The 14,960-nt window shown below is 37.1% G+C and overlaps 1 protein-coding gene across 1 annotated transcript in view; it reads right to left on the reverse strand.

The window, feature by feature from the left end:
* Window positions 1-144: 144 nt before the first annotated feature.
* Window positions 145-14,960, reverse strand: part of arhgef10 (Rho guanine nucleotide exchange factor (GEF) 10) — a 42,395-nt gene continuing 27,579 nt past the window's right edge. The window contains exons 25-30 of the mRNA XM_057343358.1: window positions 13,646-13,803; window positions 11,506-11,648; window positions 10,361-10,535; window positions 2,451-2,573; window positions 1,322-1,849; window positions 145-1,215 (exon numbers count right to left, since the gene is read on the reverse strand). Of these exons, the coding sequence (XP_057199341.1) occupies window positions 1,356-1,849; window positions 2,451-2,573; window positions 10,361-10,535; window positions 11,506-11,648; window positions 13,646-13,803 (1,093 nt within the window). The 3' untranslated portion in view covers window positions 145-1,215; window positions 1,322-1,355. The remainder of the gene's footprint in view (window positions 1,216-1,321; window positions 1,850-2,450; window positions 2,574-10,360; window positions 10,536-11,505; window positions 11,649-13,645; window positions 13,804-14,960) is intronic.

Genomic DNA, 14,960 nt, shown 5'->3' on the forward strand with positions numbered 1-14,960 from the left:
GCACTTCATATTCAATTGTTGATATTTAATTCAGCCCTATTATTTACAAACGCTGAGACCAAGAATGTCACTGTCCTAACAGTACAACGAGAAAAATATGAATATCTTTGAATATACCTAAATAGCCCATAGTTAAATAACTTACAATCACAGTGAGGAATAAGTTTTGTTTATTTCCTTCTTTCCCTGCATCCATCTGTCCACACCTGGCAATTTCCTTTATGCTTTAAAAGCAGTTGCTGTTGGTAAAGTGCATTTAAACTAAAGCCGTTCAATCTCTCTTCAGTCTCTCTTTTGGGTCTTTACGTTATGTTTGAATTGACAGTAAGAATCCAACAAAAACAAAATAATAAAAACATAATAAGGACTGATGGATCTCAACTGTGTTAGGTAAAAACATAAAAACAAAACCGAAAACAACAGTTAACCACAGATATACAAAAATGCTGGTTAAAACAATTGTATATATTTGTTAATAATATACAAACCAGTAATACACGTCATATATAAAGCTTTTAAATTGTTTAAATATTGATAAGCATCAAACTTAAATTAGAATTCTGGAGGAATGTCATTTTTCTTTAACATAACTGACAACAGTGGCGCTAACTTCACTTTAGGACCTAAAACAACCTCTGGCCCGCCAGAGAATCTCATACAAGTCATTCAGTCACAGGTTGTAGCTGATCATAGAGGCCAATGTGGAGTTGACATATACAACAAGGTCAGAAGCTCATATACCTGCTGATTCAGGTAATGTTTTCAGACTTCTAACAAGCAACGTTACTTGAAGCAATCTTTAAAAAAAAAATTTTTTTTAAGCAAAACAATTAAATTAACAACAAAAGAATGACCACAAGCAGGCTTGATTGAGATGTAATAAATGAAAGTAAAACTGCTGCTATAATGAAACATGGGAAGCTGTTTTCCGTTTTTTCTTTTGTGAAAATCATGTAGCAGTTAAAAATGTTTACCACAGTTAAATCAGAATATCATCACACTGGCATCGTATCATGAATGCACCTTTGAATCAAAAGTTGTGTTCAAAAATGAGTAGAGGCGAATGTGCCAAGTGATAAAGCATTTCTGATGCATAAAAGAAAACTTCAGTTCATCACTGGAATACTATTTTTTCTCTTTCATCCATGAATCTTTTTTCTCTTGTCACACCATCAATCAAAGCAAAGAACGTCTCTCTCTTTGAGGTTCAATGCCCTGGAAGAAAGAGAAACATCAGCACCTTCATTACAAAAGCGCAAGAAAGAAAGGCATTACAGACGTCAGTTTTATGTGCAGCTGAGTATCTGCAGAGACTCCCCACCTGACAATTCTCTGGTAACCTCCATCTTCCTTCCTCACAAGTTCGGCAATGATATCTGCCACACCATGATAGTAGACACCATCTCCTCGTGCTTTGACTGTTTTGTTTTTCTGTTAACTCTTCTGTGGCCCAGTCCTCCAGACACCACAAACACTGAGCTCACATTAACTCTCTGAGTCTGCTTGGCTTTCTGAAAGTATGCTGGCTCGTTTAGTAGGTCATATATTGCCCCGTCCTCTGGCCCATGCTCTAAAGAGCCTTGAGACAAAGCCAGAGACCCGCACGAGGAGGACAAGGAATCCTGGAGAACGGGTGCATGGGAGACGGAGCTCATGCTGCTGTTCCCCAGCTGTGTGTGATTCTCTGTGGGTTTGGATCCTTCCACCTCCTGGGCCCCAGACTGGCACTCGCTGGGTGTGCTGGATGTAAGACTCGCTATGGTTGCCTGGGAGACGTTACACACTGCTGTTGCCATGGTGAGGAACTTGACTGGGCCGTGGTGAGCGTGAAAAGAGACCATGCCTCGACCTAAAGCAAAACGACAGAAAGAGAGAAATCTAGTTAAATATAAATATATATTTTATATTTATGATTTACAAGCAAAAACTAAAAATATATATTTTAAAACAACAGCGGTTTGTAGTGTATTTTTTCTATAGAAATGTTATATTTTTTGTTCATATCTATATTAATACTAAAAAATGTTTTTTTTAATTGAATAATAAATCTCTAGTCGATTACATGAATGTGAATTGACTATGGAAATAATTTCATTGGTGGGTCTGGATCTAAACCTTTGCTGGGTTGCAATATCCTGAAATGCAAGCATGTAAAAGTATTTAAAATTACCCACAAGGTACTGGGCACCAATCGTAACCCCTCAGTCATTTAAACTAAGAAGATACAGTTTTAGTGTGTATGAGGAGACAAGCCCTGTTACAGAAACTGTTCTGTTAACCATTTGTATGTTAACCGTTAACTAAAACTGTTAACCCTGTGTAGAAAAACACTATCCTCGGATGGAAAACCAACACATGAAGGGGCGGTTTTACAGGGCTTAGATTAAGACAGGACTAGGTTTTAAAATTAGTGCATTTAAGTAGCTTTTATAAACATGCCTTACACCCACCTGTGACCTTGGGGATGCCCTGCAGTCGGGGCACAGACAGGGCCACCGTAACTCCCAGATTAGTTCCCACCAACAGTAGACCATGACACACTAAGAGACTGCTCACAGAAACTCTCTGCTGTCCTGAGGGTAAAAACACAAATGTGTCATGAGTTGTTTTACAGCATTACTGTTATATTAAATTACTTGAGCTGGAAACTAAAAACGATACATTCACCAGAGGTAAATACATACTATAAAACGCTTGTGGTGAACGGTTATGACCAGAGGTACTTGTTGAAACATTCACCCAGTGGAATAATAACATCCACACATGCTAGGCTGTGTGGGAAGATGCTCGACAGCATGTGTGGGTACGTTACTATGGGGATGATGCTTAACAGCAGTTGGTTTCTAAGGAAACGTGAAAGGATGCGCTCTTAGAAATGGGAGAGAGGTCTGTTTAGAAACAATAGCAAGCCAAATGTTCAGCTCTTTGCTATCAGCTAACTTTAAATCTGTCAGGTACCAAAATCATGTGAATTAACTGGAAAAACTAACATCAAACTTTAGAATTGTAAAATGCACAATCTATTAAAAAATATGTTTCTATAGACAATTTCATTGGATGGTTAAAATAGAGGGCTCTATAGTTAAAAACATTGCATTGAAGCCCATTCATTTCACTGTTTCCCAAACATATTTGCATGTAAGTGGATAAAATACATCTCTGTAAAACTGGTGTTTTATTATAAAGATGTTTTTGAAACAAAATATTGTTTTCCTAAATAAAAATGGCTTTTCTGTGTGTCTGTATGTGTGGTTGAATGATTTTCTATAAAGACTGCTCGTTAAATAAAATGTTATCTACCCTCTCCCTGTATAAATTATATAATAATTGTTTGTCTTGTTCATTTTTATGTAAATGTCTTAACATAATTTAACATTGGTATGTACTAGAGATAAGCGGATCAGCTCAAATGTCGCCCGAATCCGCTGCTTCAAACAAATCATCCACCCGCACCTATAATTTTCTATGATCTAGATATCCGCACCCGATCATCACATTATTCATTCCAATTCTAATTCTTTGTTTTTAAGCGTGATGTCAGTGGACCATTCGTTTTAACAGCAGCTTGCGTGATATTAAAGCTAATTTGTGCATCTCTGATAAATAATACGCTGATAGGCTACTTTTAAATAAACACTTTTATTTATTAAACAAAAGTTTGGCTTTGCCCAGATTTGCCTACATTTTTTAATAAAATAAACACAGGCTTTATTAGCCTACTCCCTTCAGACTTTAATGCGAATATCGCTGTTTCTGTCATTGCAACACAGACACTCAAACTATAATGTTCAGCCAAATGTTTAACTGGATAAACTAATAAACATCGGAGCCAAGTAGTGTGCAGTTGACGCTGACTTTATTTAATTCTCCTTTTTTAATCTTCTCTCTGATTTGTTTCACCTCAATTTCTTTAAGAATGAACCCCCGGGCCGTCCCATCCTCACACGCACGTTTTTTTTAACTGAGAGTCTGCAAATGAGTGCCTGTCTGCCTGATGAAAATGCATTTAAAACACGTTCATATTTTAGAGAATGTAGTTAATATTTGCATAATTAATGACTGATCTTATCCACCCGTGACCTACCCGTAATTAATCAGAATGTACTTTTTTATTACATTACCCACCTGACCCGCGGATTTTCCGCAGCGCCCACGGATATAACTGCAATCCGCGCATCACTAGTATGTACTGATGATCATAGAAGCATAAGAAACAGATGAATCTATGCTTACTGTTAATGTATTGCACATCATGCAAATGTTATTATAAATTGAATCATTTTACATTTACATTTATGCATTTGGCAGACGCTTTTATCCAAAGCGACTTACATTGCATTGTACTATACAATTCTTTCTGACTATGTGCAATCCCCTGAGTGCACACGATGTGACTAACAAAGAATTTTGTTCTGAGAGTCAGTCTTTGTTACCGTTATCATAAGCAAACAGAATTGCATTGGAAAAGCGATGACATAACTTGACCCAGACTGAAAATCAGGACGTCTGTGAGTTAACTCCCTCTGAGCACCTGATTGGTCAGAATCAAACTGCAGGTTCTATTCAGCTGTTCTTTAGTGCTCACTGACTCATTAGAAAAGGGCTGGCTCGTGTTTCTGAGCATCACAGATCATTAAATTAGTCATGGACACTGCTGTAACAGGCCATAACTAAACAAATGAGGGTTGTGTTTGGCTTAACTTTGCACAGTTACAGTCACAACAAAGGGACTATTTATTCAAAGTGATAAAATGATAAGCAATCTGTAACACAGGGAAAACCGGGAAGCAAAGAATTAGATTTTCAAGCGCTCCTATGTCAACATACAAACTGTTAACTTCATTTTATTACATAATTTGATGGTTTATTTTTATCTAGTTAAATTCACTGTCACTGTGTGTAAGAAACACACAAGCCAAACAAATCAAAGCTGAATAAGTCGCTGCAAACTTGTTTATAAGAGTTTATTTTTGTTTCGGAAAATAGTCTTTGCTATACGTTCTTCTGTCGGCTGCTGTGGTTTAGCAGAACATCTATTACGTCCAGAAATAGATTTAGCTGTGGGCTGTGTGTCTTGAGCCTGACCTTCTGAAGAGACGCATGTGTGTACTTACCAAGTTTAACTAATCCTCTGTGCAAGACTTCAATTTCTGTAATAATATTAATAATGAACGTGTTTGAATTTTAAGGCCATATGTAGTGCTTTGACCCAGGCTCAGTTGTGTGGTCAGTTAATCCACTACTGGATGAATAATACTGTCAGCTGATGTCTGCATCATCACGAAAAAAAACACACAAGTCGAGAACAATAAAACTGATTTGACAATGACCTAATGAGAACAACATGTGCTGGGGGGATTTGGTCTTATGATTGATTTAAAATTGACTTCCTGTAATCTCGTAATAAACCAAATCCTAACCAGTAACAACATGCCAGAGTTTAATCAGCTATGAGCCTACAGGATGGAGGAAATTTTGACATTGTTTGACAAATGTCCTTTTAATTTGAAAAATTCTGCATGCTCTCTATCCAAAAATATAATAATTGATGTATAATGAGCACGTGTCAATACTGCGGTTTGTGGGGTGTATGTTTGTGACATTACTGCACACATGAGTGAGTATTTAGGTCACAGAAGACAAAGACATCAGGGACAAAAGCCATTGACTGTACACACACACACTATAGCTGATATCAGCTCATTTGTACACTTTCATGATTTCCATAATCCGCAGGTGCTTTTAAAGTCCCTCTCTCTCCATGTCCCATAGAGGATGACTCCTGTATCTCTGATAAAAGATGCTGATTGTATCCAGTGTTGGGTAAGTTACTCTGAAAAAGTAATTAATTACTAGTTACTAATTACACATTCAATAGTGTAATTAGATTACTGTACAAATTACTCTCTATAAAAAGTATTTAAATACTTATTACTAATTACTTTCTATATCTTATATCAACCTTGATTAGTTAAGTGAGTCAAGGATAGACATAAAACGACTCTCAATTCATTCAAATAAATCATATAAAACTACATAAAGTACAATTATTAACTGACTTGTATAACAAATGTGAGAAAGAAACATTAATGCATAGATTTTGAATTTTAATGTCAATTCCACTATTGTATACATTACACAATATTGAATTCAGTTACATCAGAAGTAACTGTAATTTAATTACAGAACAAATAAGAGTAATCCCTTACTTTACTTTTTACGGTAAAAGTAATTAAACTACAGTAACTAATTACTTAGTAACTAGTTACACCCAACACTGATTGTATCACAACAATAAATTGACTCAAGTGCTTCAGTACATAAGTAACAGATAAACAACAGCACATTGTACACAAACTAATAAAATATCTGTTCAACTAATCTTTCACAAGCTGTTACAACCATTACTGGAAGAGGAGATGATACATTCTGCCAATCCTTTTTGTCAACTGTTACACACGATACCCCACATTAACTAAAGTGATGTGGGACAGTTGTCTGTAATTCAGTGTCATGACCTTGTGATGTCCCAGACTCACCTTGCGAGGCATTATGCAACAACACCCTCATCCTAAAATCTGCATAGTGCCACTGAACCCTGATCGACTTAAAAGGGTTTCAGATTCTCTCTTTGAAGTAACTGCCACCCTTGCAAACCTATTGTATTTAGCACTACAGCAAAACTCAGCAACTATGAGAGATTCTATCTCCCTCCGAAACTCTTCAAACAGGACTTGTTTAGAAATGGTTGAAGTGTCAGAAATGGTTTGTTCGGATGAACAAAATGCGTTTTGAAGTATGTGGTAAAGACTTCAAACACACCTTGAATGAATCAGAAGGATTTTTACAGTTGGAGGATTGAGAAAGAAGCAGCAGTTTGTTCACCATGTTGAACACGTCTCATTTTTCACTCATTCAGCAGCTGACTTTTCTTACAGCTGAATAAAGCTACACACTACCTCTAGCTAGAACATTCCATTAGTAAATGATCCAAAAACTGCCAAAAAAAACAACAGAAAACCTGAACACTTCATCAGAGACATGCAAAGACAGCACAGGAGGATGACTGGGAATGCCTTTCATGAACAAAATCCCGACCTGCCCTGACAAATAACCCACACAGTTTAAGAAACACCCGGGCATGATCCGACACTCAGCAGATTGAAGCTTAAGGATTCTGTGAGCCTGCAGCAAAATGGTGCTGGAATTGAAAGACAATGCGTGTACTTTAGATACTCAACCAGCACGATTCAGAAAAATCCCTTCTCTTAAATGGACCTGCTATTCGAAACCAATATACAACCTTTATTTGTTGTTATTCAAAACATTTAGGAAGTTTCTCTAACAATATCAGGTAAGGAGATATGCCATGAGATTGCTTCTGAGAACCTGACCAGACTGAGAGAAATTTCAGCAGGACACATCTTGTCCCGTTCCGTTACACATAGATTCAGGAAACACATGTCAACATTAAGGCTGACAACAGCTCAAATGTGTCAAACATTTATTGTTTCCACAATAATTGCAGCATAATCCATTGTTTAAAAAAATATAAATTAATTTACTCACCTTCGAGCTGTTCAAATCTGTATATATTGTTTTGTTCTGATGAACACAGAGAATGATATTTGGAAGAATATTTGGAAGAACAGTTCTTGGCCACCACTGACTATCATAGCAGAAAAAATATTTGTATATTTCTTTGTTCTGTTGCACACAAAAGAAGATATTTTAAAGAATGTAGGGAAGCAAACAGTTCTGGGGCACTTTTAACTACCATTGTATTTTTATCTTACTATGGAAGTAAATGGTGGCTTGGTTACAAGCATTCTTCCAAATATCTTTCTCTGTGTTCATCAGAACAAAAAAAATGTATACAGATTTGAAAAAACTTGACGGGAGTAAATAAAAACAGATGTTTTATTTTTGAGTAAACTGTCCCTTTAACATTTAACCCAACTAACATGTAAAACTTTGCACTTAATTGTGAATAGCAGAATGTTGTAAGTATCAGTATATAAGATAAGGGAAGTAAAGCTGTGGTCAGAGACACACCCTGATACAGTCACATAGGAAGTTCTGGTGTCTCCATGCAGGCAGTTTCCTGTGTGGCAAACTACTGCATTAGTTCATGATAGGGAGTTCTCAACTTGAACTCGCACACATTTCCCTTCATCTTGGAGAATGAAACTCCCCTTCCAAACAAAACAGCAATAGAGCTGACTGCGCATTTTCCACTTCTAATGAAGGTCAGCGTGAATGTTGATATATTTAGATGTTATTCACTTTGGTACACCAAGGATGAGCTCATGAGAAAATCCTGGTTTTCTAGCTGTACAGGAACATGGTAATGGTCCACACTAGCTAGTGAATAGACAAGGGGTGTGTATACCCCAATTTATACTTTATTTATTTTCTTCTGCATGGATCAAGACAATATTGATTTGTTCTGCATACAGGTGCATTTTAAAATCAACTAATCTTATAATAGCATTCTTCGAATGGAAATGCAAATAGACTCATTTTTAAGCCCTGCACGAACAAAGAAACTTTGTTCCGAGTAGCTAGAGTTAAAAGACATGACTGTGCATGAATCCAATGTAATGCAATTTAGAATGATTCTTCCTTTCTATTTCCTGAACTAGTATAACACGCATAAATGAGCTTTGGCACAGAAAGATTATGCCAAGCGGTACAAATAAGATCTATCAAGAAATGAGAAAGTAGAACGAAAACAAGATAGCACAAACTCGACAAGGAACCTCCGACATGCATTCAGAGCGCTTGAACCGTCCTGTCACTATGGAGATTCAAATAAAGCGTCTTTATTCAGACCTTCAGAAATGACTCTCCTTTAAAACAACCCACTCATTACAGAGCACACACACAGCAGGCATTAAGAGCAATGTCAGTCCCCTCAAATCCTATTTACATACTGAATACATACATTTCCTGCTTTCAATTCATCAAACAAGCACTGCAACATTCTCTGCAACATTGAAGTGTAAGTCAAAATTGCACAGTGCACACGCGAGTTTAAATGAAAGAAACAACCTATTATAATAACAATGAGGCTCTTTCAGAATGCATTAAAATGTGTTCAGTCGCATTAGACTGCATGTTACCAAACAAAGGGGGGGGGTCAGCTGGTATGGGTTATAATGGTCCAACTTGACTTGATGTTCTGAGATCAGAACCATCTATCATCAATTGGACATAATTGGGAAAAAAACAAGAAGTCTACAGCAGTGAAGCAGTACTGAGGTTATTCCTAGTCTACCAATCTCTGAATGGCTTCCTGAACACACCAGCTTGTGTTAAACTACACAAGCAGCCCATTCAAAAGTCCTAAACACAACCAAATGCTGGATTTGATCCAAACAAAACAACGGCTAGAAATAAGAATAGAAATTCCCCTCAAAGAAAAGTGCACAAATAAGGTTTAAAATCTGCATGCTTTAATTTAGTAGAAAAAATCACGAGATGTGAGTAAGTGACACGCCCACTTATGATGTCATGTTTAAACACAGAGCAGTTACAGGCAGATTACAGGTGTCTCTGCTGATGACTATAGATGACAGAGAACCTTTTCCAAAAGCTTCTTGATTTTAAGTTTGCGTTGAAGAGACGTCTTAAATGAAAATAAAGTTTTAGGATTTCAAGAATGTTAAAAAGCATAAACGGTATGATGCAAAATCAATAACATAAAAAATTGCATGGATTACTAATCAAGAAACAACAAATTGTGACATGTCAAATTGCTTTAAGGCTGAAATTCTTAGGGAAAGACAACTGGGGCCTTAAAAACTTTCCACTGAAGCACACGTTGCTGGTTGGAACATTCTCAAATCATGAAGGATGACATGAATCATCAGGTTTTGGCACCACCTTTGGAGTTTATCCCAGTTTGAATGCCCGCTATAAAAATTCTGTACAAAATGTGCAATGTACAGAAATGTACATGTTTCAATTATGATTTTCACTTAAACAGTTATGCTGATAATATATTTTGTAATATTTCTTGTTTTGTTTATTAAACTAGAAAAAGGCAGAATAGATTTCTTGGCCAAAGGTATGCGGACACCCCCTTCTAATAAACAAGTAGCTACACCCATTACTGCATACCACAGCCCATGTGCGCACAATGCTCATGTGTACAAAGCAAGGTTCATAAAGAAAGGTTTTATGGAGTCTAGTGTGAAAGAACTTGACTGGCCTGCACAAAGTCCAAAACTGAACACTTTTGACTGCAAATCAAAATATGTTTTTTGATTAATTACGGCTGGCTTCTGTGACACTGGAGAAAGGACAGGAGAGTCTTTAAAGTTACGTGTGTTATTTTGAGGTGACTACTGTATACCTGGCAGTATGTTGTTGACTGCTGTGGCGATGTTGATATCTTGCAGGTGGTCAAGAGTCTCTGTATGGAAGAGTCGTAAGGTGGAGCCCGTGCTGAATGATATCCAAATCCCTACACCAGCTACCACCATGTGTGACACGATCATTCCCTCCTCTTGATGGGCCTCGAACTGACGCTGTCAATGGAACCCAAACGCACATACTCAGCAATTGGTTGTGATACCTAAGCATGTTGTACTTCTGTACAAGCATTTCGTCTTATTTGGTAACATCACACAATCCAGTTTATCTTGGCACTGCATTTACTGGAATAGGACTGTTGGTATTCTATTAGTTCACCCATATATAAAAAATCTCATATTTAAGTCCCTTATGCCATCCCAGATGTATATAGTAACTTCATGTCTAGCATTGATAATGTGTGTTTTGTCACAAAACATCTAAGAAACAAGGAGATTCAAAGTGAATGCAGTAAACAGACACCCATTCAGATACAGGGTTGGAATGAACTTTGGACTCACAGAACTATGAATAAGGTAACTTAAAATCTGTCTCGGCTATGGAAAATAACAGATCGAGGTCTATCTCCACTAGAGAGACTGATATTTTGATCCTGATATACTTTATTTCACCAAACTGATGAATAGCATGCAATTTTAGTAAAACATATAAATATCAGTTTCTGTGTCCTTTCATAAAACATGCTTCACTCTCTCCTATTGCAGTGAACATGGATGTCACACAGTTAAAAGCATAATGATGTTGTCTAAATAACAGGCCTGTGTGTGCTCGTGTGACCGTGTGCGTGTGTAGTGGAGGTTGCACAAGGCTTTAATATTCGGAGATCACAGCAGGTGTTTCTATCCCTGTGTTAAGAGAGAGATTCTTTCATAAGACTAGATGAAGCCAACAAGAGTGACATCACAACATTAGATCATAATGATAGTGTCACGCATATCCTAAAATAAGCAAAACCAACCTGAAGCCCTCTGCTTTACACAACCGGTTAGGGGGCCGTTAAAGACAAATCCAAAAACATATTTTAATCATGTCTAACTCGAATGTTCGCAGTCAATAATGTAATACATGACCAACGTAGTTGATAATGCAGAAATGAGTGTGAGGATGTTGAAAGTGCTGTTTTACCTCAACAGTGTGTGTCTGTGTGTTGATGATGAAGATCTGCCCTCCTGATGAAGCCCACACATGTTCACCCACCACCAGCAGGGCTTTCACCGGTAATACTCCTAGCTTCAGCACATGAGTCGCTGACTCTACCCAGGAGCCGTCTATGAGAGAAAGAAGAGGCATGAGGACAGTCTGGCTCTCGTATATCAAATACGTGCGTTAGCATGCACTTTAAAAATACAATTTCAGTATAAGCCACAAATCTGCAAAATCTGAGTAACAGGCCTGAACAATGTGACTCCTAAAGAAAAAATATTGTATAGCCATTTTATTTCTTAATTGACGCATCATTGGCAGGCATGACAAAACGTACATTTTGGATCCTCATTACAGCCTTATTTATTCCAAAATCATGTGTGAGGATTTCCTGTTAAATATAGCTGTGACACAGCAAAATAGAGGTGTGTTAAGTGTTTGTTTAGATCCAGATACAAAGAAATATTCAGAAGACTTTAAGAAGGAAAAACATTTCAATTCATGTAGACAACATGAAAAGTGTATTAAAAATTATATTTAATAACAGTGATAAATGGATATTAATACGGTGATTTTCACAAGCTGATTCCCTGCGTCTGTTTCTGCCAATACTATTCTGAGACATTAATGAGATGGTCTTTATTCAGAGCTCGGTTCCCTTAAGAGGCTCTGATTACGTAACACCAGCGCCTACACAGTATTCCCAAACTCCCTCGGTCTCTGTCTCTTTCTCTCTTTGTTTGTCTCTCTCTGATTCAGAACGATTTGTGATGAGCATGTTTGAAAGGGGAAAAGCACTGTTTTAATGAGGACACACATTTTACTGACTAAAAATAAATTCTTTCAATGCCTTAGTTTAAAAATTACTCATTCAACCCAACACAGAATGACATCAAATGGTGGAGTTTCTTCTGATACTGGAACAAAAGCCCAATAATCTGATAATGCAACCATCTTGTTTTGTTATATTAACACATTCCTCCAGAATTGGTCAGTATTACTGAAAAGGAATAACAGAAATAATCACTATTTTCAAACACTCCTTCCATCTTCCAGATATTCCTGTCATAAACGCATGCTATTGTTGAGCATCCATCAATGTAATGTTGCTTCCTATCAAGCTGCTCAGTTTCATCGATCAGGGAACTAAACTAAAGCAAAAATATTTATCAGAGCCACAGGCAGCAGAAAACTGAAGCGAGGGTGAAATGGAACATGAGTATTCCAGAGAGAAAAACAGCTGTGGAAAGATTATCGAGAGCAGAGGAAAATATTTCTAATGTCTCACTTTCTTTCCAGAACTGCTTGAAAAGTTTTAAATACTGAGAAAATCAACGTGCCCTGCGGACCACGTAAATTTTCACAGAATTTTAGACCCAGTTCTCAGATTCAAGCAACATGACGTGGATAAAATGTAAGAATGATGTAAATCCTCCATTATTCACAATCAATTTTGTGCAGTTCACAATCTGAAGGAGGAGGTGAATGGAGGAAGATGAGTAGTGTGAGAAAAAGGAAAGTAGGAGTGTGAGGAGGAGTATGAGATAGAAAATAGAGCTCAGTGCATACTGCGTCACTTCCTTAGTTCTCAGAAAATTAAAAGAAATAAAGAAAAATACACCGAGGTGTTTCTGCCGGCGTCTGGCATGTTTTTACAATTGTTTTCAACGGAAACGCCGCGTTTTTTAAAAACGCCAGCAGCTGGCATTCTTTTCCGCAGGCTCAGCGCCGGCGCTCAGCGTTTTTTTCACGCTCAACGTATCGATCTATCACGTATCAACGTAACCAATGCGCCTCCGCTTGAAAAAAAACGCTGTTCAAGCGCCTGCAATCGCCGTTTTCAGCCAGCACCAGGTGTTTTCAGCCGCGTAAAAGTGCCTTGGTGGATCTGGAGCCTAAGACAGACAAATCGAGATCTCTGGTGTGACAATATTGGCTCCAGCAACCTGTGATTTCCCTTTCATTGATCTCCATCAAATGAACACAAGAACTTATCATGCAAACCAATTCCTTAATATAATTCCAAAAACAATCCCACTCATTAAATCAAAAGTGAATAGCATGCAGAATAACAATAACAATAGACAACTGAACCACATCAGTACTGAAAGAAACATCTCACCATTAGCTCTGGAGTAGACGACTAGTGAACCGCTGACCAGTCCTGCATACAGACGGCCGCTCCTGTACACCAGACATGTGACGCTAGACTTATCAGGGGAGAAGAAGTGCTGCAGTCGGACCTTCTTCGAGCGCTGGCTGCTCTTATATACAGATATACTGAAGGAGAGAACGTGATGGATTAATTTTAATAGTGTACAGATTATTTAAAGGGGTTTATATTAAAGTGATTTCTGAGAAACACTGCTGAAAACAACACCAAAGCAAACAATTTTGTCATATTTGCAAGATGTTTATTGTTTTGAGTTACTGTAAGCTATATTTTTTTGTGTTGTAATTATTATGTAGCATGTATTGTTTTTTATTTAACTTAAATACCTTTAACTTCTATATTTATTGGTAAATGCAGAACAATGACAATAAGAATGAAAAGAATGAAAGGTTCTGAGAGAAGGATTAAGCTCAGCCAGTTTACGAAGATAAATATGAACTGTCAAATGAAAATAAAAGCAAATTGTTCAGGCATGGCGTCTTCAGTGCATTTTTACAGAGCCTCAATACAAATGATAACGGAACGCAGTGGAGTCGTAAAGTAAAAATGAGCTGGTATTTTTGCAACCGCAATATAAAAGGCACAGGATATTACAGCAGCGCATTTTTCATTTATAAGACATACAAAAAAATGTGAGCCCAAAATTGACTCAACGTTAATCGTGAATGTTTTTTAAAGTCTGAGAAACTTTTTTATCGTTTCGATTTTTTGAACAAGCTTACGCACACCGAACAAACCACTTAATAAAGCAGACTGCATATAATATGAATGAAACGCGTCATTAAAACAGATTTAAAACTCTGCGAATACTCATCATAGAAACGTAAAGCATATGTCTAAAGAAAGCTTGAAGTGTCTACTTTTAAATGATCCAATTAATATTTATATTTTCGGATGATATCCTATGTATGAAAGTAAAGACAGGTGCCGTTTCTCCCGCATCAGCTTGTTATGTGATCACGATCACATCCTTGTGCAGAGCGCTCTATTTCACATGATCCGTGCAAGCCCCAAACAATGGCACAACAAAACAGCAATAATCTTCGTTAAATATGTTGATTGAACTATTGTTTGTTTATTTCCTTACTGTTTACCATGGTGTTACTATAGTAAACGTGTAGTAACCATGGTTTTTGGGCAAAGTTTTTGTCAGAGCTCTTGTTATTCTTCATTTTGAACATATTTTTCATTTTTACACCTGACATATATATCGGTTCAAAATATCGGTTATCGGTCTACTTGACATGTAATAATCTATATCGAC

Source organism: Triplophysa rosa, linkage group LG10 (assembly GCF_024868665.1).
Source record: "Triplophysa rosa linkage group LG10, Trosa_1v2, whole genome shotgun sequence".
In the NCBI taxonomy this organism is placed as follows: Eukaryota; Metazoa; Chordata; class Actinopteri; order Cypriniformes; family Nemacheilidae; genus Triplophysa; species Triplophysa rosa.